A 22,618-nucleotide genomic window follows, 5' to 3' on the forward strand; every position below is an offset into this window, starting at 1 on the left:
TAAAATGAAACGGAAACACAAACAAATTACTCGGATAACGCTGATCAGAAAAACAGCTTTGTTTTCATTTTCATAATTGAAACAGCAACTTTCCAAATGTTCGATTCACGTGCAGTTCGCGTAAAATAAGAAGAAGGGGTTTTCCCTCAGTCCGACGGGTCTGGGCGTAAGGTGTCATGCGGTCTTGGGTGATGTCACCCAGGTCAAAGAAACTGAAAGTTAATATGTCTTAATGCATGTTGAGTTGAGATGGTTTTCTTGCGAATGAAATGAAAAAAAGATGTTTCTTCTGTCTTGTAACGAATGTGGTACAAAAAGAGTCCATATCAATTTATTAATTTCTTTATCCATTTATTTATTGGATCTTTCACTCTCAAAGTTCAAAATAGGAATTTGATTACGGAAAAGATGGGTACCAGTCAAAATGGTACGCAAGTAGCAGTAGTAATCTTTAATGAGGATGCCAACGTCACGAAGTGGTTTACAGAAGGGTCCTCAGAAGAATACTAAGTTTAGATTAAGAACTAGTTAAACATACCAAAGTGTAAAAGATTAAAAGAGTCTATACAATCATCAAGCATCAAATACGCAACGAAGGGAAAGACAGGAAGGCCGTCTATCCAAATGCTCTTCCCTTCATCATTTTTGATCGACTAACAACAAGTGTATAGCAAGTCTGTCGAGAAATCGTTACAGATGAGTTCGCGATTTGCTTTAGCTTACATTTAATTTTGTTTTTTGCAACATTAGTATTCAGGTCAATTCACTCAGAGCTAATTACAGGCTTCTTATCGTCGCGAAGAAAAAGAACCCGCCAACAACTGGCATAGTATCACATATTTGGTTGGTTTAAAGATGAGATTCCATCCAACCAATTTTACTGAAACTCATTCTTGTTTTTCCCACCGCGGAATGGAGGGAGTTTTCCATCTTGTTTCCAGCATGATCAACTTGGTGCAACACGCTATGCGATTGAAATTCTTTCGTGTGATTCGAAATCGAAGGGCAAGAATTCGATTCAAGGTCATCTTGTTTGCATTGACTACAACTTCTACTCGTTGAACTTTCATAATCGGACAAGCATGCACATTCACTACACAGACCACTGTCTTTCACTGATGACATGCTGGAACACAAGATTTCCTCATTACTGTTTGTCACCACGTGATTGCAACTAGAGCACATGCTAGAGCATGAGGAACTTGAAACTTTATGGGTATGGTCGAATAACGTTCCCTGTTCTTGTAACTGAAGTGGAAATACTTGGTTTGTAGTGGAAGACGCTTCATTGACGAAGTAAGTTTGCGGCAAATCTTGGAAAGATAAAATTTTCCAGTTTTCGCCCGTTTGAGTTCCTCTGTCCACAGTCGGCTCGCTAATTCCCTCATTTGGGCTGATTATGTCTTCCTCAGTCAGGGCAACAACGTTGATGAAAGCTGGGTAGGGAGGGGATGTTTTGTCGTAGTCGACTAATGGCAGGGGTGGTCCAAAAAATGGCGAATCACAGTAGTCATTTGCTTTCCTCAAGGAATAGCGTCTGCGACTGCTTCGAAATTTGCGACTACAGCACATTGAATACAGCGATCTTCTGATGAGAGGATTCCTGAGGCCGTACAGGAACGGATTAATGCAGCTGTTTAGGAAAGCAAACCAATAAGAAGCTAGTCCCAAGCTCCGTGCGAATGCATCTGGGCTTTTCACTTGACGAGCGGTCATGTAGATCATGTGCGCGAAATAAGGTGACCAGCAGAGAATAAAAGCAATGAACATCATGAAAATGGTCAGGGCTATTTGGCTTTGAGTCGACAGAAAACTTTTTCTGTCGATGCGTGAATATGACATCTTTGGACGGCGAATGTTGTGTTTCCTTACAACCAGGAAAATGTTGATGTAACAGAATCCCATAATACATAGCGGCATAAGGAAGGCGACCACAAGAACCACCAATGAGTAAATGGTTTGACCAACATTAGATGAGATTTGAACTCCACACTGAGTTGACCCTAAGGAATGAAGAAAATTGTTAAAACTGTTTGCAGCTTTTCTTTCGGTTCATAGGCTTTTATGCCGAGCTTGTGTTTCTCCATAACCCTGCCAACTTTTCGCCCGATAGTTAATCGATTAATGATTAATAACGGTAATTGAAATGAGTGGAGTGCAATTTGGGCTGAAATCGTACGCGTGATTTGTAATCACAAGTATGATTTCAGATCAAAATTGCACGACACGAGGTTCAGTTACCACTTTATTACATCCATTTTGAAATCGCCCAAATATAGGACTTGGTCAGTTCAAATATTTTATTAATGCAGTACTGAGCCGGTTTGAAATTAAATTCATCCATTTTTTTGGGGGGGGGAGGGGGGGGGGGAAATAGGAGTTTTGGAAACAAAAGTTTCGCAGGATACTCTTTGTCTTTCATTTCCCTGCAATTTGATTGGTTACTTTGAACAAGCCTTGAAATCTGATTAATGAATAAAGGGGTAAGTTTCTAAAGAAACTGTGGTGCTGCGTCGGTGGGAGAGTATAGCAGATAATTTAGTGTTAACAACTGGGTTGAAAACGTAAATTAGCCACCGTAAAGAGTAAAAAAGCTGACGTTTCTGACGAAGGGCTAACGCTCGAAACGTCACCTTTTTTACTCTTTACGGTGGCTAATTTACATTTTCAACCCAGTTGTTAACACTAAATAACCTGTTGAAATCTGATTAGTTGTTTTGTTTTTAGTGTAGCCTCTTCATCGGCTGATAAAAAGATACGTTTAAAGAAAGAAATGGTACGATTCGTGAATAAGTCGCACCAATCAGAGCCAATCAGATTATAGGGACCACCAGTGATTTCAAAATGGGTGTAATAAATCTGTTAATAAAAATTTATTACCTCAATAAACATTCATACTTGCGACATTTCAGCATACTCATTTAGGCTGAAAACACCTCACTAAATTAAATCTCAAATAGTCTAAGAAGTTAAATTTCTATGTATGTTATTGAAAAGTAATCAAATCAAATTTCTTGGGAAATTTGGGAATACTTAATCACTTGTAATTTTTACCCCAACTGCGCTAGAAAATAATTGACTTCTAAAACTTGTTGCTCATTTTTTGAAAAATTATCCATAATGGAAAAATTTTTTTTACTTACCCGGCTTAAATTCAAACGCAATGAAACCTGTCAACGGTAAGGTTGCAAGCCCAAGTGCTGTAAACCACGTCATGGCAACTATGGTGACTGTCACCTTTTTTGTTATGACAACCCTCATAGGCTTGACGATGGAAAAGTATTTCTCGATGCTTATCGAAGTAAGCGTAAACAACGATGAAGCCTCAAACAGAATGTTCACAAACCCATTTAGATGGCATATACTGTCACCAAATATCCAGTCTCGTGTGTAGCACGTGATGATTGAAAATGGCATACAAAATAAAGCGACTCCCAGGTCTGCGCATGCCTGGTTTAAGATGAACATGTTTGTGCATGTACGCAGTTTACGAGTGCGGCATATTGTGATGATAAGGGTCATGTTACCAGATATGGCGAGCAACATTATGAGCCCCAGAACAGGTGCAAGTACCAAGTATTCGGTATCAGGTTCCTCGTACACCTCGCCATTTGAAATCGAGGAATTTTGCAATTGGCTAAAATTTAAATCCGCCATGGTTGCGAAGCCTGCAATAGAAGAGAAACAATTTTAATTTTCAATCGGATTTGAAGGAAAAGTTCCTTAAACCGATATTAATTATTTATATTCCCTCCGACTGAATACCCATACGACGTTCTCAACGAGCAAGCGTTGATTGCCAAAAAATAAATTTGGAATTAAATTCATCCATTTATAACATTTTGAGCATTGTCAGATATTAATAATAAGGATTTGTGCTAGCACATCAAATACACTTGAAGAGAAAACCAGCCTCTCCGCTTGCTCTGAGCGGTGAGTCCGTTACAGACCGTCACTAGTAAATAATGAACGTACATACTTGAATCGACAACTTACCGTTCACGAAACACTGAATTTCCAGCTGCAAAAAGCAGTTCAGTTTAAAAGAGTAGGATACCTCTTCAATCGAAAAACTGAGGTGTATTCTTTCAACAATCACGGATACGCAAAAGTCACCTATACATGGATTGAACGATGTAAGTGACTATACTCCCCGCTATACTGTAAGACAACTGAGAGGTGATCTAAAAACAGTAATATTTGTAACTAGAAATGAAAATGAAAATGTTATCATACTAAATATGAGACATTTCGCTAAATATTACGACCACTTCTGATCACTCGCATTTGTCAAACTGAAATTGAAAATGGGAAAAAGTTGTTTTTTTTTATCATAAAACTTGTCAACATGCGAGAAAGGGAGACTTTAATTTGGTCGTTTAAAAGTCCCGTGAAAGTAAGATTCTATTTTAAAACTGCTTACTTTAGCGGGAAACAGTATCCCAGAAGAAAACCAAAACGTGAATTGGCAAAGCCAGAGAAGTAAAGCCACTTTATCTTCCACATCTTTCTTTCATTTTATGCGATCTATATTAATCGATGCAAAAATGCTTCCAATACGTTCCAAGTATCGCACCAAACAGTGCCAGTCTTAGACACGAAGGTTTCTTTCAGGAAGAGCTGGAATTCAAATTGATGTTTGACATCAAGCATTTTTGGTCATGCGGGAGAAATCTTAGACGCTTCTCTAAACAAAGTAAATGCTGATTCAGTGAACACTGATTCGAAACTTTTTAACTTTCGGTACAATCAGCACATTCCGATCAAAGTTGTTTTAATTCCCAGATTAAAAACGCGACTGAGATCGAATGACGACCGCGTCTTAATAACCTGTTTATAGAACAGGAAAAAGAAGCCTGGGCATGCCCACATTTACTTACGAATAGCTTTGATTCAAAGCTTTCCAATGGTATTTTCTGTATTTCGAAACTGGTTCCTTGTTACTCAATTTCGAGTCTAAGAAAAAATTCCTTACCTTGAAGCTCTTAACACAGTCAAGTGTACTTGTGCAGACCTCATAGTTTACAGACGTCTTGCCATTATGTTCAGCTGACAACTGAGAGTTGAGAGGCATTTTAAATTAAATAAACAACTTCTTCACGAATAGTTAACAGTTGAGAAGTAAGTCGGATGAGCACCCTAATTCGCTCTGAGGCGCCTTTGTGCCGGGGTTTAATTAATTTGAGGAACAATGGTTACTGACATATCCTAGCTAGCTTTTGCTTAAACTCTGTCTTTAAATAATGGTTTGTTTGCTTTTCCTGAACAAACTGAGCTCCAATAGCGAACAATACTTCTTCAAGGTATGAACCAACCTGTCAAATCATCCATTTTGAAAGATCATGCGCCTAGGTGAGAAAACCAAACATGCTCTTTCAGCTCAGGAAGTTTTTCCGCTTAAGAGTAGTAGTCCGCTGAATGAAGCCGAACTTTCTAAAAAAAAATAATCTCGAGACTTTTGAAGCCGAATTTTGCATGACACTTAAACTGTATGTCTGTAAAAGAAAAATCTGCTCTTCAGTTTGAGTCCGAAATCAAGTTAGACAATGAAGTTGCATTCGACTTAACTTTATAATGAATTCTTTACATTAAATGAAAAAAAAAAAAAAAAAGGTCAGTAAGAGTCACATGCTTGAAATGAACTGATGAAAACGAACTGTTTAATAAATATGATTTGATTGTCATTAAAAATTTTGAGTCGCATTTTTCATGATATGATGAAAAACCTATAGGCAAAAATGACTGTCTTCGGCTTTTTTTTATCAGTAGATGTTGAAGGGAAAAAAAGATTTGTACACCTGCCGTTTAGACTTGAATTTCGTCAGTAATCAAAGCCGACTTACACATGAAGTTTATAAGAACGGCTTGAATTGATTCGTAGAAAAATCTGACGAACAAGTCTAAGGTACCTGGCGATTCAAAATGCTGAGTCAAAGTCATGAAACTTACCTTCAGCTGTTTGTTTTGAAATTCTACTACCACTCTGCGAAATTAGTTACGGTCGGATTCTAGCACACGTTTTTAAAAATGTGATCTTCATTACTACCTCATCACAAAATTTTCACATGACTGACGAGTTGCATGATATGGATGAAGAAATTCTCGCGTCAAGTTTGAATGACTAAAGTTCATCTAATGACCTATGCATGTTTATATTTGTGAGATGAGAAAACTCGACAACCATTGTTTTGATCTTCGCTCACGTTATTTTATGCGAAAATTTTCACCTGTATCGCGGCGTTCTTACTGACATATATAAATCTCTACTTTGGTTCTTATGATCGAAAGACACTTTTCAGAATTAGGAAGATGCAGCTTGATGTTTTACGATAGCAATTCACCCCGATGTTTATTTTGAGGGTCTCAGTGGAATTACGACGTATGTTACGGCTAAAATTAACAGTTAAAATTTTGGCTGTTTGACGGCTAAAGGTTAACCCTCTTTCTTTGGCCAGTAAAATAAAAACATTTTACGGTTAACTTTTTTTTGTGACTTACGGTTGAAATTTGTCAATTTTTTCGCCTAACGGCTCAATTTTTTTAGTTCGTTTTACGGCTAACGGTTAACCTCTTTGAGACCTTCTTATTGTGGGTGTCTCGTATCATACTTCCGCTAAAAGATACCTCTATCTTAGTTTTTCTCCTCACAGCACCATCTAACTTCATTTGACCTTTCATGTTTTCATTCTGGTTTTTAATTGTAACAAAGCCTGTTGGTACATCAAAATTAAGGTCGAAATCTCTGAAAGCTTAATAAATTCCGGAAAAGCAGAAATTATTAGGAGTCGCACAGACAAGAGCGTTTTTTCTTTTCTCTCTTTTTTCACCATGCAGTTTTATGAACAAAAACGACGTGCGAATTGTAGTGAGATGCATACAATTAATGCAAGGCAAGCAGTGAATTTCATTTCAAATGCAAATCCATTTTGTACTTCTTAAATCTTCGTGACAGGAGCACAAAGTGAGTGCGGTCCTCGACTGCTCGTCAACGGAGAATGAATTTCAACGCAGTAAACGCGTTCAGCATCGTTTTCGCCGCTATAATTTTCTCGTTGTTTACCTTTGCTGTATTCTTTGCAGCTTCAACTATATGCTATGCAGTCTACAAGGACAAATACTTACAAGTACCTACTGCCGTGCCGGTGATAAATCTTTGCTTTGCTGGTTTGCTTCTTGAATTTGTTTCAGGAGTGTTCACGTTAGTATTCGATGTATTACAGATTAACAGTACTACAGAGCTTGGACACGGCGTGAAGAGTTTTATAGAAGAATTTGCAATCAGCGTTTATTTTCAGGCACTGTTTCTAATAAGTATTACAAGATACAGTTTGGTGTTGTGTGGACGAAAGCTTGCCCGAATGACTGTTGGACAAACTACATGTTGCATCACTTTTTCATGGATTATCTCTACTGTTTACGCGAGCCTTGTGACATTTTTTCAGCAAGAAGCGAGCGCAGATGTGACCAAATACTCTAGAGGAGTGGCTGCGGCACAATTTGCGTTTCTTGCATTTTTACATTTCGGAACTTTGTGCATGTACGCTAACTTAGTCATCTATTTTCACCAGAAAACGGATAATTTACCACCCGATTTTTACAGCTTAGACTCGAGCAGAAGGCGAATAGCAGAAAGAAATATTCGCGTATCGGCCAAAAACATTCAAATGATAGCTTTTATGGTTCTAACGTTGTGCTCATGTCACCTGCCTTATCTTGGATGCATTACGACAGCGATATTTACTGGGCAGCTGTCACACGATGCAAAAGTCTGTGCTGTAGTTTTGATGCAGTGCGGGATTTTGGTTAACTTCGTTATCTATGGCTATCTGAATAAGAGGTTAAAACGAGTTATTCGACCATTGTTGCATCGCATAGTGGACAAAATCACCCACAAGAGAAGACGACGTCAAATCAACGAACTACTACCGATGAACAATCTTTCTTACACTGGATCTAGCTTAAACATTTCCCGCAGTGATAGCTACGAATTGACTCGCAGCAAACTCGCACTTTTCAACCGATGATTCGTATCACTGTTCCCATAACAACTCAACTGTCCAGGTCAAGTTTCGCATTATCTCGTTCCCAGGTTTCGCCGATCATTTCAATGGGGCAGTCCTGAAAACCATTAACGACATATTGTACCCGTAGATTTACGCAGGAAATTTTAGAGGAACCAATAGATTTCTTAATGTGTTTTATTGATATTTCGTAAATAAAGATTTTAACAGAAGCTTAATAATTGTAGTAATTTACAACTGCAAGAATTGAGGCCATTTACTCCCAGAACAGGGTGCTACAGTCGTCAAGATAATATGACGCAAAAAGGAAAACCATGACCCAGTCTCCTACGCTATCAGAGCCTAGTTATCAGCCTCTTCGCTTCCCTCACAATCTCAAATAACCCACCTGTGAGAAAATGTGATTGCAAAACGAAACAGTGACTACAATTTAGTGACAAATGAGTAAATATTAGCTAAAATGACACCTAGTTCATATTAGACATGGTTATGTTGGCTTTTAAAGCCCCAAAGTCATAACTTCTCCGAAACCTAACCAACTATTGTAGAAATAACACCGATTGCGTAAGGAAAATAGAATATAAATGGTATATTTTAATAACACGACTCATCTAGAATACACTATGAATTCAGCACTATTACTAAATGACACAATATTACATTCAAACCTGTTACCTTCAAGTTCCGTCTGACGGAAAATTCTTGCAATGGGAAGCTTATAATAATTCGATCAACCCTTCCATATGAGGGTGTGAATGTCATACGATTGACAGTTGTACTCCGACGCACCGAAAAATATTGACCCTAAGTCACGCAATGCAAAATAATACTAGATCTACATTTGTCACGCTGTCTTGACATCACAATCCTAGTCTTTCGTCTTTTTCGGTGAAACTGTTACGTACTGCCGGTGCACAAGCCTAAATAAGCCTCTAGTCTAGGTGTATTTTTTTACACAGTTTGTCGAGTTAACACACATCTTGGTGTCTCCTGATGGGTTGTAAATTCCCAGCCTTTCGCGTGGAGTCAAGACTCGTTACTCCTTTCTTTAACGAGGAAGTAGAGGATCCTTTCGAAAAACCCTCATCGTACGAAAATAATTCTGAAAAAAAGTAAAAAAAGGGATTTATTATTTTGAAGAAAAGCTAAACAAGGAACAAAAGGAATACACCGGTAATTTTCCCCTGACTGATTGGCAGCCTAAATATCCAGATGGATGATTGTATGACCAACTGACGCGCTGGATCAAGCGACCAAATGAATCACCACTTCCCCCCTTACTCACAGGATGAGCACATGTCTGACTCACTGTCTGCTGATAGTTTGGCTGGCTGATTGATAGTTTGACCCGCTGAAACCAACTGACTGACTAAATGCGATCGACTAAACCGATTGACTGTCGGACAGCCGAACGATGAACTAATTGCACAAGAACAAACAAAGCGAATCTTACCTTCCGATCTACTCGCCGATAAGGACTGGGAACCAAGACCGGAATCAAACCCTGAGTCTTGCCGCCCATGCCCGTCGAGTATCTCAAGTACGTCTCCTCTACGCATGTCATAAAGAACCTGCCGTAAAGTCTTGATGTTGCCATCAGCAGCCTAAGTGGAGAAAAAAAAGTCAATCATCTTCAATTTGCCTCTATTAATTATCGTGAACTTAAGTGATCATGCGCCAAAACTCCATCTCACTCCCTTTTCAGATTTAATCTTTATTGCCATAGTTTTTCCAGGACTTGAAAATCAGTTTGCAAATTTCCTTCCTTTTTCAAGACTCTGCATAAGCACTCGTGAAGTAACAATTGAAATTCTCTTATTCTGAAACAAGCCTCTCTTCCCTAATCGTATGCTCACCTCGTATTGAGCCAACACCTGTGTTGTTGGACTTGAATGAATTGCGAACGCATTCTCCAATGTCCCTAGTCCCAGTCTCCTTCCCAATTCACGCCAGTCCGCTCCACCTCCAGTGGTGGGATCCAACTTTTGGGCCATTATTCTTCTGACGTAAGGATCCAGTTTATCCATATCACCTAGTGAAGGGTTAAACATTCAAAATAAGATGTTTGTGGGGCAAATTGTAAACATTAACTTTGAATTTGCTCACTTTGCCCGTAACCCTCAAATAAACAAAATAGAGAAATTCAGAAGAATTTCTTGATCACAGCATTTCCACTATAAATGAAAGTCGCAAAACCTGATGTTTTCAGAATGTACCATAAAATCTTACCTTGACCAAGCGCAAGGCCAGTTAATCCACTTGCTAAATCTAGAAGAAGGAAAAAGAGTTTTATTAGATGACCTCACCATTAAGGTGCGTAATTTTTAGACAAGGCGGGGACTTGTCGAGGAAAATCTGCCTTTGCAATGCCTTCACCTTGCGTCTACAACGCGTCTGCACTGTGCCAGCGCTGCCACAGAAAACTTTCTCGTGTACCTTCGTCTGCATTTTAACCAATGCAAGATTTAAAGAAAAAAACTCACCATCGTCTTGGGAAGGATCCGTGCTCAGTATTTCATCTTCATCCAGGATTTCCTGAACCTAGAAGGACACAAAACGTTCAGGCATTCATGTTAGCTCGGCATCAGTAGGAAGGGCAGGTAAGTGAAGCTCCACGGCGAATTTTGAAAAGCGGCGACTTTTTCGAGCGCTAGCCCTTTGTTGAAGCGTTTAACTTTCCTTACACTCCTACGAGAAGCTAATTAATAACATGTCGACCTTTCAAATTTTGCTACGGCTGTTTATTCCTCTTAATTTACTTCTGATTGATAATGAGTGTCACTTGCCCTCCGAAGCCTAATTAGAGCTCTTTTCTTTGCTAATTTCTTATGTCTTATAGGAGCCTCCTCCTTTTAGGATTCGCTGACAAGACAGAAACTTTCTTACTTCTTGCAAGGGTCAGTATTTCTTCAACTTTACGGCACTCCGTGAAAAAGCAAACAAAAGTAAGACTCGGGGCGAAAGTGCTATTGGGCGAAGTGAGCCGCTTCCTGAGAAACTTACCTCAGCTACATTTGCCAAGTCAAAAGGTATTTCATCATCGCTGTTCTGTACTGTTGTATCGGCCCCTGCCGCAACTAAAAGCGCGGTCTGGCCCTTGAGTCCACTGGCTGCAGCAACGTGCAGTGGTGTGTTTCCATCGAGAGTGATTGCGTCCACATCACAGTTCGCCTAGTGAGAAGATAAGACATTTATTTATAAATTAATTCAATAAACATCTACAACAATCCATACCACCAAAAGTGTTTATGGTAAACAAAAGGAGTCAAAAGCCTCATGTAGGGAAAACTAGGCTCAATGACGTAAAACCAAAACCAAAGCCAATCAAAAAGGTAATTTTCTTAAAAAAAAAAAACCAATCAGAGTCATAGTAAATAGATTTCCACGACCTGAAGAGTGAGGACGTCGTCACGGGCTTTTCCTTTGTATCTGATTGAATGAAAGGGTGGGGAAAGTTTTTTAGACCAATCAGAGAGCGCAGTGAAGTGAAACTAATAAAGGGGGTAAGTTTCTAAAGAAACTGTGGTGCTGCGTCGGTGAGGGAGTATAGCCGGTAATTTAGTATTAACAACTGAGTTGAAAACGTAAATTGACCACCGTAAAAAGAGTAAAAATGCTGACGTTTCGAGCGTTAGCCCTTCGCCATCGCTCTGACGAAGGGCTGACACTCGAAACGCCAGCTTTTTTACTCTTTACGGTGGCCAATTTACGTTTTCAACCCAGTTGTTAACGCTATATTACTTGAAGTGAAACTAACATGTTCACCGCAGATCCTGGATGTTTTTCCACATTCGATTGAAAAAGCTTTAAGAAGCTTTGGACCATGTACTCGTGACTGTGCCCTTCCCGTACATTGCGGCTCACTTCTTGTGGAAGAAAGTCTATTTAATAGTTTACCTCAAGAATGAGAAATCCAGCGACGGCCAGATTGTCCTGTTCAACTGCATGATGAAGTGGTGTCTTACCACTAGTGCCATCCTAAACAACGACAAAACATATTATCACTAAGATCAGAATGGATAACTACTTATGTTCACAAACAAAAAACTTGCCCTTTTTTTTAAAAGACAGATGTCACCTTTCTCACAAAGATTGAAATCCCTGAACAACAAATATTATCAACTCTCGATTTCATCTGAAATTTTCTTGTGCTTCATTTTAGAAATAAGTTGTTCAACCCTTTAACCTCTGAGAGTGATTAGCATCTAATTTCTCCTTAGAAAATCCCCCCCCCCTCCTCAATGAAACATTAAGGTCACGAGAATCAAAGGAATGATCACCAACTAAAGAAGCTTTTGATTTTTAAACAAATTCTCCTTGTTAGCACCTTTGGAAACCTATACAGAACAGTCTGGAGAATATTCATAATAATGCTCGGGTGTAAAGGGTTAACACAAGAATGTTGAAAGTAATAAAATACCTGAGCGCTCATGTTGGCTCCCGCAGAATTCAGCAGTTTAAGGACATCTTTACTGCCCGCTAGCACTGCCAGATGCACTGGCGTTAGTCCTGTAAACAGATTTACTCATTAGTAATTTAAATGTAATCCCATACTAACCTACCCTGGTTCTGGAGATTATCTCATTCAACAAAGAGGATGCAAATCGGGTATTCGAAACAGAACCAACATTAAGGAGCTGCTTCTCCCAACGTCTTGCAATAATCCTCAGGTGCGCATGATTTTATTGTTCAATTCTCACCTTGGTAATTCTGCCAGTTAAGAACAGTTTTTGTCACATTGAAGTTCAACATTGCTTTCAGACACATAGCATCTCCGTGCATGCATGCAATGTGCACAGCAGTGTTTCCATGACGGTCACGTGATCTAGCATTTGCTCTGGCTCTTAACAGACATTCCAGCATGCGAGGTTGCTTTGTGATAGCGGCGAGATGAAGAGGTGTCTGTGGAGAAAGAACAAGCAGAGATCTCAGAAAGGTCACTTCATGCAACCTAGAAAATAAAGCTTACAGCAATTAAAACAATTCTTCGAGAAGGACGTAACAAAGGAGAGGAAAGACACTGGTGAGTACAACGCACTGGTATGGAAAGATAAGGTCATCATATCTAACCACGGAGCTCAAAAGGAGGATATTTGCAGTAGTCATGGACAACAAGAATATTCTTATATCATCCCCTGATAGGGTTGTGAGACCATGTTGTTTTCCATAACTCTAAACTGATGTCAGTTGGAAAGACTATGAGGCTGGAGATAGATGATTCAAAAGATTAAGAGCTTCAGGATGAAACAATGACTCACTTGTCTTAGGAAATTGTATTCACTGACAAATGACTCTGGCAGGCTAGCCATGATATCTAACAGACTCTGGACTACTTCTTGCCGAGCGTTCAAAACAGCAAGGTGAAGAGCTCTGTAACAAGAAGACAAAAAAGCCAAGTTTCAGTTTAGAAGCTTGAAATGAACTGATGATGCTCAGAACTTACTGTCACTATTTCCCAGAGCCTTTTGATAAGTGATTGTACTTACGTGTCCCCATTGTCATCTTGCACAGCTGTTAAATGCCTCTGAACAGCAAGTAAATACCGTACGTCACCAGTAGCAGCATAATCACGCATGGCAGCTGATGATTTCTCGGCAAGATTCCATGCTAATTCACTGAGATCTGTAGTAAGACAACAGCAGGAAGTTAGAATAACAAACAAGTTACAAGTATGAAAAAGTTTGCTCATCAGTCAAATAAAGAAGGGTGTCATTCATTTTGTCAAAAATCTGAGTACCTCTGGGGGAATGTTACTTTAAACCTTCAGAGCTACTGCTCACATCCTCTACAACTAAGCTAGAGAGACCTCTGGTGAGCTATATGTAAGCCATATAGTTATTTTGATTCATATATGTCAAAAGTTCAACCCACTGCTAGGATCAATCAACTAAGTATATAGCTTAGCTCTTCACTGAGTTTCTTTTGCTCAGTTGTAGAGCCCTTAATATCGAAATCTAGAGATCCAGGGTTCCATTTGTTGTACTTTTTCTGCTTAGGGGTTTTTTTTTTGTACAAGATTTTTTTCAGTGTCATGCACTTGTTACAAAGACACATCCTTCTTTGAATAATGATAGTATAGCACATTTCAATGCCAATTGAAATATCATCCTTAAAGTTTTCTTCGTGTTATACAATGCATTTTTAGCTTCATTTCATGACTAAGATAAACACATGTATGCACCAACCACTAAGTTATTGAACAAAAAACACAGTCAAGCTCACCTGCTTCTTGTGGCTGTCCAGATGCATGTGTCTGTCCAGAAGAATGTGACTGCCCCTGCTGTGATGAGCTCCCACCTCCTACAAAATTTACATTAAAAAAATGTATGAGTTGTTAAATTCAATGGCCATGTTATGGAAGGAACTGTTTTGAAATGACTTATCATCCATAACTACACTGCACAATAACATTTGATTCATTCTTGTGAATTTTTCAAAAAAATACATGGATGTACCCTTGAACAAAATTTGAAACAGTCAATTGCCACAAATCAAAATTGTCATAATTTCACTTTTCTGACCATTGTATAAAACAGATTAGATACCCATGCACAATGTGTTTGTCCCATTACAGATCACTGGCAAAATCATAATGCAACAAGAACATCAAAAACTTTCATGTCATTTGGTTGCATCCTATGTTTCCCTACCAAACAAACTTTGACTCCTGTGATATGTAACTAAACAAATACTAGGCACTATGAAATCTATTGGTTACCATTAAACATGACAATAAACAACAATAAGTCAATAAGTGAATTGCTCACCTTGATTGCCTGACTGCGAAGTTCCTGAGTTTGTATAATTTGGTAAAAAGCCTATGGTTGGTGCTAGGAAACCAAAGGGACCAAAATTGAAGCCACCACCTCCTCCCCCTGCCCCACCCATGCCAGGGCCTCCTCCACCACCACCACCACCAAGGTAGTCGGAGAAGTGTGGGATCTTCTTTCGCCTTTTGGCTCCAATTTGCTCTTTGTCTGATGAGAAAATGAAATAATTATCACTTATTATAAATTTTGCGATTATAACTTCTCTTAAACACTATTGGTTGGTGTAGCCAGGCCAGGATTGCTCAGGAAATTAGGATGGACCTAAGATAGTCTCTAACAGCTTGTGAGGACAGCAGCTAAAAGTGTGCAAAGTTCCATGTAAGAATTGCTAAACTGACCTAAATTTACAGTGTCAAGTTCAAAAATTAATGACAATATGGGAAGTAAAATCCCTAAAGATTATAACAGGAAGCTTGTATTCAGCTTAAATGAAGATTCCACAAAACCAATCAGTGTTTTGTCCCAATTTTCCTTTTGAATAAAAATCTAATGGTGCAGGTCATGATGCTTTGAACAGTATTTTTCCAAATATGTGTTCACCAGAATGCCAGGATGGGTATCCTCCATTGAATAACCTGAATCTGATTATAAATAACTTAATGACATACCAAACATTTGTGGTTGATATGTGAACTCCACTGGGTCACTTGTCTCCTGATCAGACTTCCGCCGTAGCTCAAGTTGTACCTTGACAGGTTGTTCGATAGCCACATTCCAGTAAGGAGGAGTTTTGAAAACAATGGCAACCTGGAACCAGGAATAATAAGAAAACAACGTGCAAGTCAAAATGAAATCAACCTTCACTCTAGGGAATCCATGCTACTAGGTTACTAGATTTTACCCAATATTTTGTTTACCAGTACATGTTAAGGAAGAAGTTTGATTTCCTGACACACAAAAATGAAGCTCCTGACTCTACCATGACAGAGCAACAGTTTCTATTTTAAAATCACCTGTCTGTGAACATCTGTAGGGGAAAACACTCCACGATCATCCCATGTTTTTTTACCAGTCTCCATTTCAGTTTCATAGAATATAACCTCAATATCGTCTGCAAGACAGAGCAAGATCATGTCATGTTGACCTCATGGCAAAATAAAATTTTTGTATTGATAGAAATTCACACTTGCAAAATTAAGGTGTAACCATAAACAGTACGATCCAACACCCACCTTTTTGTACTTTATCACACAGTAAGTAAACCTCGTCACCTCCTTTGACGCATCCAGAGTTGCGATCCATACGACAAATCTTAAGATTTGAGGCTGATGGGGCCTCTGCAAAAATAAGTGAATTGCATTAACTGTATAACCTCTGCAGCTGATTCAAACAAAAGTTGTCCTAAGAATTTCAAAATATTAAGGGCAAACAGGTGTTAAGAATAAACAAACTTATCAAGATCAGCTAGAGTGAAACACTAAGAATAACTTATTTTAATAAAGTTTAAGGAGTTTAAGGTTCAGATGTTACAATGGCTGGAATGCCTGTTCAAAATGATGTTTAGCCTATTAAATAAAACACCAAACAACAGACAATTTCTTATTTTTTAGAAAATTACACATTAATGAACAAATGTTTTGACTGTATCAATTGTAACTTCCAGACTTAAATAAGAGCTAAACTTTGCATAATAACCAGCCCTGAGCCTTTACCAAATAAACTAAAGTACTATATCTCACTTGAATCGTAAACTGCATTGGAAATGCAGGGATGCAAAGCTTTTGTAAAAGCACCAGTTTCATCAGGAAGAAATGCTTGAAAACACAGCCTGACAGCATTCAAGTTCATACTCTGCTTTTGTTCTTCCACCATGGCACGAACCTTTTGTGATTCCTCCTCTAATAGAATAAAAAATTAAAATATCAGGAGACTTTCTTTACTGACAACTCATAACAAGCTGTTTTTAATTCAATAAAGGTCTTCTCTGTTTAAATGATTAAATTTCAAGATCTTTCCACCGAGCTATTGACTCTACATAATCTGATTACTGGCTGTGCTTTTTCAGAAAAAGGACTCATCCAATAACAACAATAAAGTTGGTATACAACAAGCATAGTAATGCTTTTAATTACACAGTCGTTACTGGCACATTCAGAGTGCAAGACATAAAACATCATCAGAATTAATAATGTTTCTATCACACCTGCCACAGCTTCTGCCAAGTGTTTATCAAAAGAGCTTCTGTCACCATCTACCATTGCTTGGTCTACTAAACCTGCCACACCAAACACTTTTCCATCTCCTGATGTTAGGGCATTTAATGTAGCTGTGTGAAGGGTCTGCATCTTGATATATCGATCCATAAGCACTTTACCAACCATTTTCTTTGTGACATGTTCAATACCAAGATTGGGAAACCTAAAAATTGAGCAAAATAATGAAGCTAACTTATGGTTTAGCTTGCTAAATTAAAACCAAGTTTGTACCACTCTGGGTGTAAATATTTGAACAACAAGAATGTCACTTTTTCCACACAACATTCCTTTGGCTCCTTTCACAAGAAATCAATACCCAACAATTTTATGACCTGGACACAGTTAACTTCATGGCAAAGGTCATTACCCAAAAAGATCAAGTCAGCAATCAAGCCAAGTGACCTCATCTACAGTGTAGTTGAAGCTTATTCCAGTTTCCATAACATGAAGCAACTTGGATTGCATTGCTTCTCTCTGCCCCCTCCCCCCCTCCCCCAGATTAGAAGCCAGTCCTCTGCAAGGTCACCCTTCAGCATTTCATCAGGCTGCCACTTCCCTGACAATTCACCAGTACCCATTTATACTCCTGCACATAAAGAAGCACTGTGAGAATAACATGACTTGCCCAAGGACACAACACAATGATGCAACTCAGATCTCTTGATCTAGAATCTAGCCCATTAATTGGATCCCCAACACTGTTATAAAAGTCATAAACAACTCACGTTGCTGTCATTCCTTGTTCTGGGCCAATCTGTACTGTTACCACTCCATTAGTGGAGTTCTTGCCAATCAGACTGTGTGCATGAGGCATAGGAGGTTCATCTACTGTCACTAATGATACCACAATTCGTGCAGGCCCTTGGTAGTTACAGAGCTGAACAGACGGATATGACTTTTTGCCTTTCTCAGAATACTGCCCTGGTAGACCACCATGAGATGGACCCTCACATGGATAACGGAAACGGAAACCTCTCTGCAGAAACAAATGTTATGCAGGGTATTGGTCAATCCTGTCACATATACAATAATGTAATCATCTGAGTGTGTGAAAATGTGAGAAGTACTATGTTTTAATAACTATCACTACATCTTTGTTTTTAAAAATATTGTGAAAGTCAATTTCAGAGTCAAGTAAAGAATTTTATTGTTTCCTTTTTCTTCACCAGCTGAAGGTTTTTATCCAGTTTGTGAGAAGAGTTGGTCAGTTACAAGTTCTAAAATGTCACTGGTTGTAAGACTAGTGGTATTGATCAATTTCAATCTGTAGGTAGAGTGTGGTCACAACTCTCATGATCGAGAAGAGGAATCTCATGATTTAATCATACCTCAGGTTCATAAAATGTCTTAAGGTAAAAGTAAAGCCAACTCTATCAAACAGCCATCAAATGATCTCTCTAAATCAAAGATCAATTTAACTGGGAGCCTAAGTTTGTTCAAGTGTTAAGATAAGAATGCCATGTTTACCTGTTTAGGTTGTTCAAGAATTTCCATATAAGGTCCTATAAAAATGTTTGATAACAAAAGTTACATTACTTATAACATAGAAGTATCAATCTTTTTCTGGAATGTTGTCCATACCCTCTTTAACAATTGTTTCAAAATAGAGAGTGTAAATAAACTGAACTGCTTGTGCTTATACTGTTTATGTACCTTCTCAATAACTAATTCCTATCAAAACTGATGAAGCTAAATGCAAAGTTAAATTTGAGTTTCCTAAACTTTGATACAGTTATCATATAAGTCTTTGATTTCAGTTAAAAATTGCATTTGGGTTTAATTTTTAATCGACACAAATTTCACTTTCCCAGGAACAATTTTGCTACAAATAGTAGAGGATGTAAGCACTTAGAATAACCAGATTGGTTTATTGAGAAACAAAGAATGGTATAAATTATCTTGGTTGAAATTGCAACAAGCAGTGAACAATTTTGCTACAACTAATAACTGAGAAACAAAGAGTAGCTGAAATTCTGTTGATTTATGTTACTACAAGCCGTGATACATTAATTTGGCAAACCCAGCTACCTTGGTACGATGCTGTTGGCACCTGGAGTGCCGAGATGTCGGGTAGATACCCCGGTGTCAGGAGATCCATCACAAAACTGTCCGTGAGAGTTTCACCGATCTGCCTTTCCGAGTTGGTTGCCATGGTAGTAGCTGGTTCAAAATATGGCAGATCCCCTTACTTTTGGAGTATCTTTTTATAGCTCACAAATTACAAGTGCTAAAGGAAGAAACAACATTTTCAATGAGTACCAAAACATCTTTAAATCATAGGTAACAAATTGTTATATCTAAAGAAAATGGAATTGCCAGAGAAAGAACTTTGGAGACAAAGTTGAGGCAATAAAAGACAGAATTCACTGTGACTGAGAAAAAACATTTATTGCTGACCAATCACTTCTAACAAATTCATCTGAATACCTGCATCATCCTTCATTTCATCTGCATTTCCTCAGAAACATGGCAAAATATAGTCTAATACCATTTCAAAAAACAGAACTTTTACTCATATCTACCAAATGATTACAGCTAAATATAATGAGCAACATACGCATCAGTCAGTCTAAACACATGCTCCTGTATTATTGCTAACAAACAGTCATTCTATTAATCAATATAGTATTGAAGATCCAGTTGTTTCTCAATTACAACCTCATAGCCCTGATCATAATAACTTTTGGATTCCATCATTAAATTTGGCACAAGAGGTCAGCATATGGTTATTTTTCAGATATTTAATTAAGGCTGTATTATACAGGACCATAAAACCAAATTGACACAAGAACATGCCTGCATGTTCAAGGCAACAATGAATTTTACGTACAAGTGATTTTGAAATGGTTACGTTGTGTTCCCCTTTGTTCCAAGTACATTGCTGTAGCTCTTATGCAAAGAAAAACACATTCTGAATTTGATTGTTGTCATTTTGCCCTGAAATTATTTCAAATTACAACATATACATGTATTCATATACGTGTACTAGCTGTGGTAAACATATCGAATTTACCACAACTAAGCATATGCAACAAGCTCATTTAATGTCTGTCTTACATCAATCAAAAATGCCTCATAAAACACATATTTCATGGAGAAATTAAGATGCAAATTTAACTTGAATACAACAGGATCTTTACGACGTTCATTGTAAGTCACTCTTCATGTATCATGATCAGTTTGTCACAAGACTTAAGAGCATTAATCACACTGATGATCGGTCACAATCCCTTTTAACTAAGTAGTGACACTATAGGGTGCGACAAGCGGAATATGGCTAAGTAGACTAGGAAAGAATGGGAAAAAATATCATCAACATGCTGATTAAGCACATGTTTAAGCACTGATCGTGACGTAAAACATGAAGACACCCACCGCCACAAGCGCACCTCGCTTACAACGATTAGTGAGACAATTTCGACGTTGAAATAAAACAAGGAATGAAGTATTCACGTTTGAACGTGTCGTATTACTATGAAAATGTTTCTGCGTTTGATGAACTTAAGTTATTTTTTCTTCAAACCGCCAGTGTTAGAGAATAATTTCCTCGAAGGATACTGGTTGGTAAAATGACAAGAGAAAGTCAGGGAAACAAAATGTATGCGGCGAAGACAAGCTATAGAGCAGCACAAAATACGTGAAATCTGCCCACCTTATAACGTTCGTTAGCCTTTTATCCTAAGAACTTGTAGATTCTCTTCCTCTTGTCGACTTTAGCGTGAAAACAACATTGAAGTTTTCCACTCACTCATGTGAAAACCGAAAGAAGTAGTTCAGTTTATAGTCTCCATTCTGCTCGACTAAGGGACTTCCCCGTTCCATTTCTAAGCTTTCTGATTGGACATAAACCAGCACGTGATCACATTTGTTCGGTGATGTAATGACGCTTACTTTAAATATAGCTCTTTTTTGGCGCCGGAAGTGGTGACGATTATAAGTCCCGAACAGCGAGTAGTAGGGAATTTTCCCTTAATTTCAAAATAAACAATTCAAGCAAAAAAGCACCAGTTTGTGAAACAAACTATCTGTGATGTAATGAAAAATATGCTAACAGTCTTCAGGAAGTAATAATGGTGACGGGATGTTCCTCGAAAATGCCCCATCTATAGAGAAAGTAAAATCATCTTAGCCTGAGAAGACTGAAAATGAAAAAACAAAATATATGAATATAACTTGAATTTAAAACAAATAGAAAATGAGTCTAAAGCTGTGCTTTTTTAATATACCATCTTCATTAAACTGCTTCTTTACGCTCCTATCCATTTGTAAACATTTCGCATCTACACAGTGAAAGATTTATGAAATACTTAGTTTTCGTCGCCATAGGAATGTTGCTTACAGCAGCAAAATCTGTAAACATTAAAAAGGAAAATTTTTTATGTCTTATATTTTTACGTCAGCCATTATTCTGGCACTCTATTTGTGCCAATTTGTATCTCAGGTTTGAGCCGCCATGTTAAAAAGGTACGGTCTGAAAACGGCAAAGCTTTTGACCACTATAGTCTTCATTTCAGTATGGTTTTAAAGGAAACCACAAGGGCGAATATCTAATTCCAAATAGATACTGAGAGAGAGTAGAATAAACAGTCCAAAGGGTGAATTAAAGCTGAATTGTTCGAATGAATTCTATAAGAGATTGACTTTTAGGCACCGATGCAAAGCTTAACAATGCGTGACGGATTTGGTAATCAAATTTACCGTAAAGAAGGCAGGCCTAGGTCTGAAAACCGATGTGGGAAATTATACACTTTGGTCTGATATTGCAACCTCCCTCTCAAGAATTCGGAGGAGTAGCTGAGGGAGAGAGGATTTGTGAAAGAACGCGCATAGTTTTCTCTGGCCTTTTTGGATGATTTAGCTTTTGAAGCAACGGTGTAACCAAGACTTGTTGACCATAACATATTTTCGGTTTCGTCTTAAGTATGACTCGTTCCAAGTGTTCAATATTAAGGCAGAGACACCCGCGACATCATGGTTGCGCATAATACAGCGAGAAATCAAGGAAGGGGAATCACCCGCGCGGTTGCTCGAATGAGAGCCCGAAACAGATTGGTCACTTGGATGGAAAAAGCATCCTCAAAAAATTCACTAAGAATCTAGAACGAGGTGGAACAAAAACCGTTAGACCCAGCAAAACATTTTTATTGTACAGCCTAAAGAAACTGAACAGGAAGTAACTTTCCGAAATCCATCAGCGAGGATTGAATGACTCAGTTAATTGAAGAAGTTCTCGTAACTGCCAAGCTTTATCGAAATCCGATCCGAAGAACAATTTTATAAGAAAAGGAAGAACAACAGCTTCTAGAAAATCGGAGCGCGCTTTCTGCTTTTGTTGGTGAGGGCAGCTGCTCCCGACATCGAAGAACTCTCCGGGTAGATGTCTCAGAGGAGACTCTATCTAATGGCGCTTCTCAAGCACTGTACTTGTGTGTCTTAGCTACAGTTTAGCTTAAAGGTGAAATGAGAAAATCACCGCTTTTTTATATTACATAACTTCTTTTTCTTAACACAAGTATGTGATGCGATCGGACGACGCTAAACAGCGAATTAAGAGACTTCGTCCATAAGATCT

The 22,618-nt window shown here is 38.3% G+C and overlaps 3 protein-coding genes across 4 annotated transcripts; 1 reads left to right on the forward strand and 2 right to left on the reverse strand.

Moving 5' to 3' along the window:
- Positions 1–327: 327 nt before the first annotated feature.
- LOC113666460 (melatonin receptor type 1A) lies at positions 328–6,071 on the reverse strand. Of its 2 annotated transcripts, XM_089200010.1 has the most exons (5): positions 5,950–6,071; positions 4,976–5,056; positions 3,997–4,116; positions 3,144–3,668; positions 328–2,003 (listed from the first exon to the last, which is right to left on the reverse strand). In XM_089200010.1, the coding sequence occupies exons 4-5, from the start codon at positions 3,655–3,657 to the stop codon at positions 850–852; spliced, it is 1,668 nt and encodes a 555-aa protein (XP_089056136.1). In that variant the 5' UTR covers positions 3,658–3,668; positions 3,997–4,116; positions 4,976–5,056; positions 5,950–6,071; the 3' UTR covers positions 328–849. The 2 variants fall into 2 exon arrangements, with proteins under 2 accessions (XP_089056136.1, XP_027038052.2); XM_027182251.2 differs by lacking the exons at positions 4,976–5,056; positions 5,950–6,071 and having other exon boundaries at positions 3,997–4,131.
- Positions 6,072–6,889: 818 nt separating this feature from the next.
- LOC113666426 (uncharacterized) lies at positions 6,890–8,239 on the forward strand. The gene has a single exon (XM_027182210.2). It carries the CDS (start codon positions 6,996–6,998, stop codon positions 8,022–8,024), a length of 1,029 nt encoding a protein of 342 aa, XP_027038011.2. The 5' UTR covers positions 6,890–6,995; the 3' UTR covers positions 8,025–8,239.
- Positions 8,181–20,885, reverse strand: LOC113666425 (nuclear factor NF-kappa-B p105 subunit). Its single transcript, XM_027182209.2, has 22 exons — positions 20,699–20,885; positions 19,075–19,273; positions 18,514–18,548; positions 17,772–18,022; positions 16,995–17,209; positions 16,531–16,689; positions 16,024–16,128; positions 15,805–15,902; positions 15,460–15,598; positions 14,789–14,998; positions 14,244–14,321; positions 13,508–13,643; positions 13,280–13,391; positions 12,722–12,923; positions 12,442–12,530; positions 11,919–11,999; positions 11,025–11,192; positions 10,505–10,562; positions 10,251–10,289; positions 9,878–10,053; positions 9,475–9,625; positions 8,181–9,123 (listed from the first exon to the last, which is right to left on the reverse strand). Exons 2-22 carry the CDS (start codon positions 19,196–19,198, stop codon positions 8,990–8,992), a joined length of 2,760 nt encoding a protein of 919 aa, XP_027038010.2. The 5' UTR covers positions 19,199–19,273; positions 20,699–20,885; the 3' UTR covers positions 8,181–8,989.
- Positions 20,886–22,618: the final 1,733 nt, after the last annotated feature.

This window comes from Pocillopora damicornis, chromosome 3, assembly GCF_964200805.1.
Source record: "Pocillopora damicornis chromosome 3, jaPocDami1.2, whole genome shotgun sequence".
In the NCBI taxonomy this organism is placed as follows: domain Eukaryota; kingdom Metazoa; phylum Cnidaria; class Anthozoa; order Scleractinia; family Pocilloporidae; genus Pocillopora; species Pocillopora damicornis.

Bases quoted from the DNA above. Each gene is read 5' to 3' on its own strand.
- LOC113666460 (XM_089200010.1), bottom strand. From the start codon at position 3,657: ATGGCGGATTTAAATTTTAGCCAATTGCAAAATTCCTCGATTTCAAAT. The intron at 2,004-3,143 runs GTAAGTAAAAAA...TTCATTCCTTAG, and splicing joins TGCGTTTGAATTTAAGCCGG to GGTCAACTCAGTGTGGAGTT.
- LOC113666425 (XM_027182209.2), bottom strand. From the start codon at position 19,198: ATGGCAACCAACTCGGAAAGGCAGATCGGTGAAACTCTCACGGACAGT. The intron at 12,531-12,721 runs GTGAGAATTGAA...ATCTGTTTACAG, and splicing joins TAACTGGCAGAATTACCAAG to GACTAACGCCAGTGCATCTG. The intron at 9,626-9,877 runs GTGAGCATACGA...TTCTCCACTTAG, and splicing joins AGGTGTTGGCTCAATACGAG to GCTGCTGATGGCAACATCAA.
- LOC113666426 (XM_027182210.2), top strand. From the start codon at position 6,996: ATGAATTTCAACGCAGTAAACGCGTTCAGCATCGTTTTCGCCGCTATA.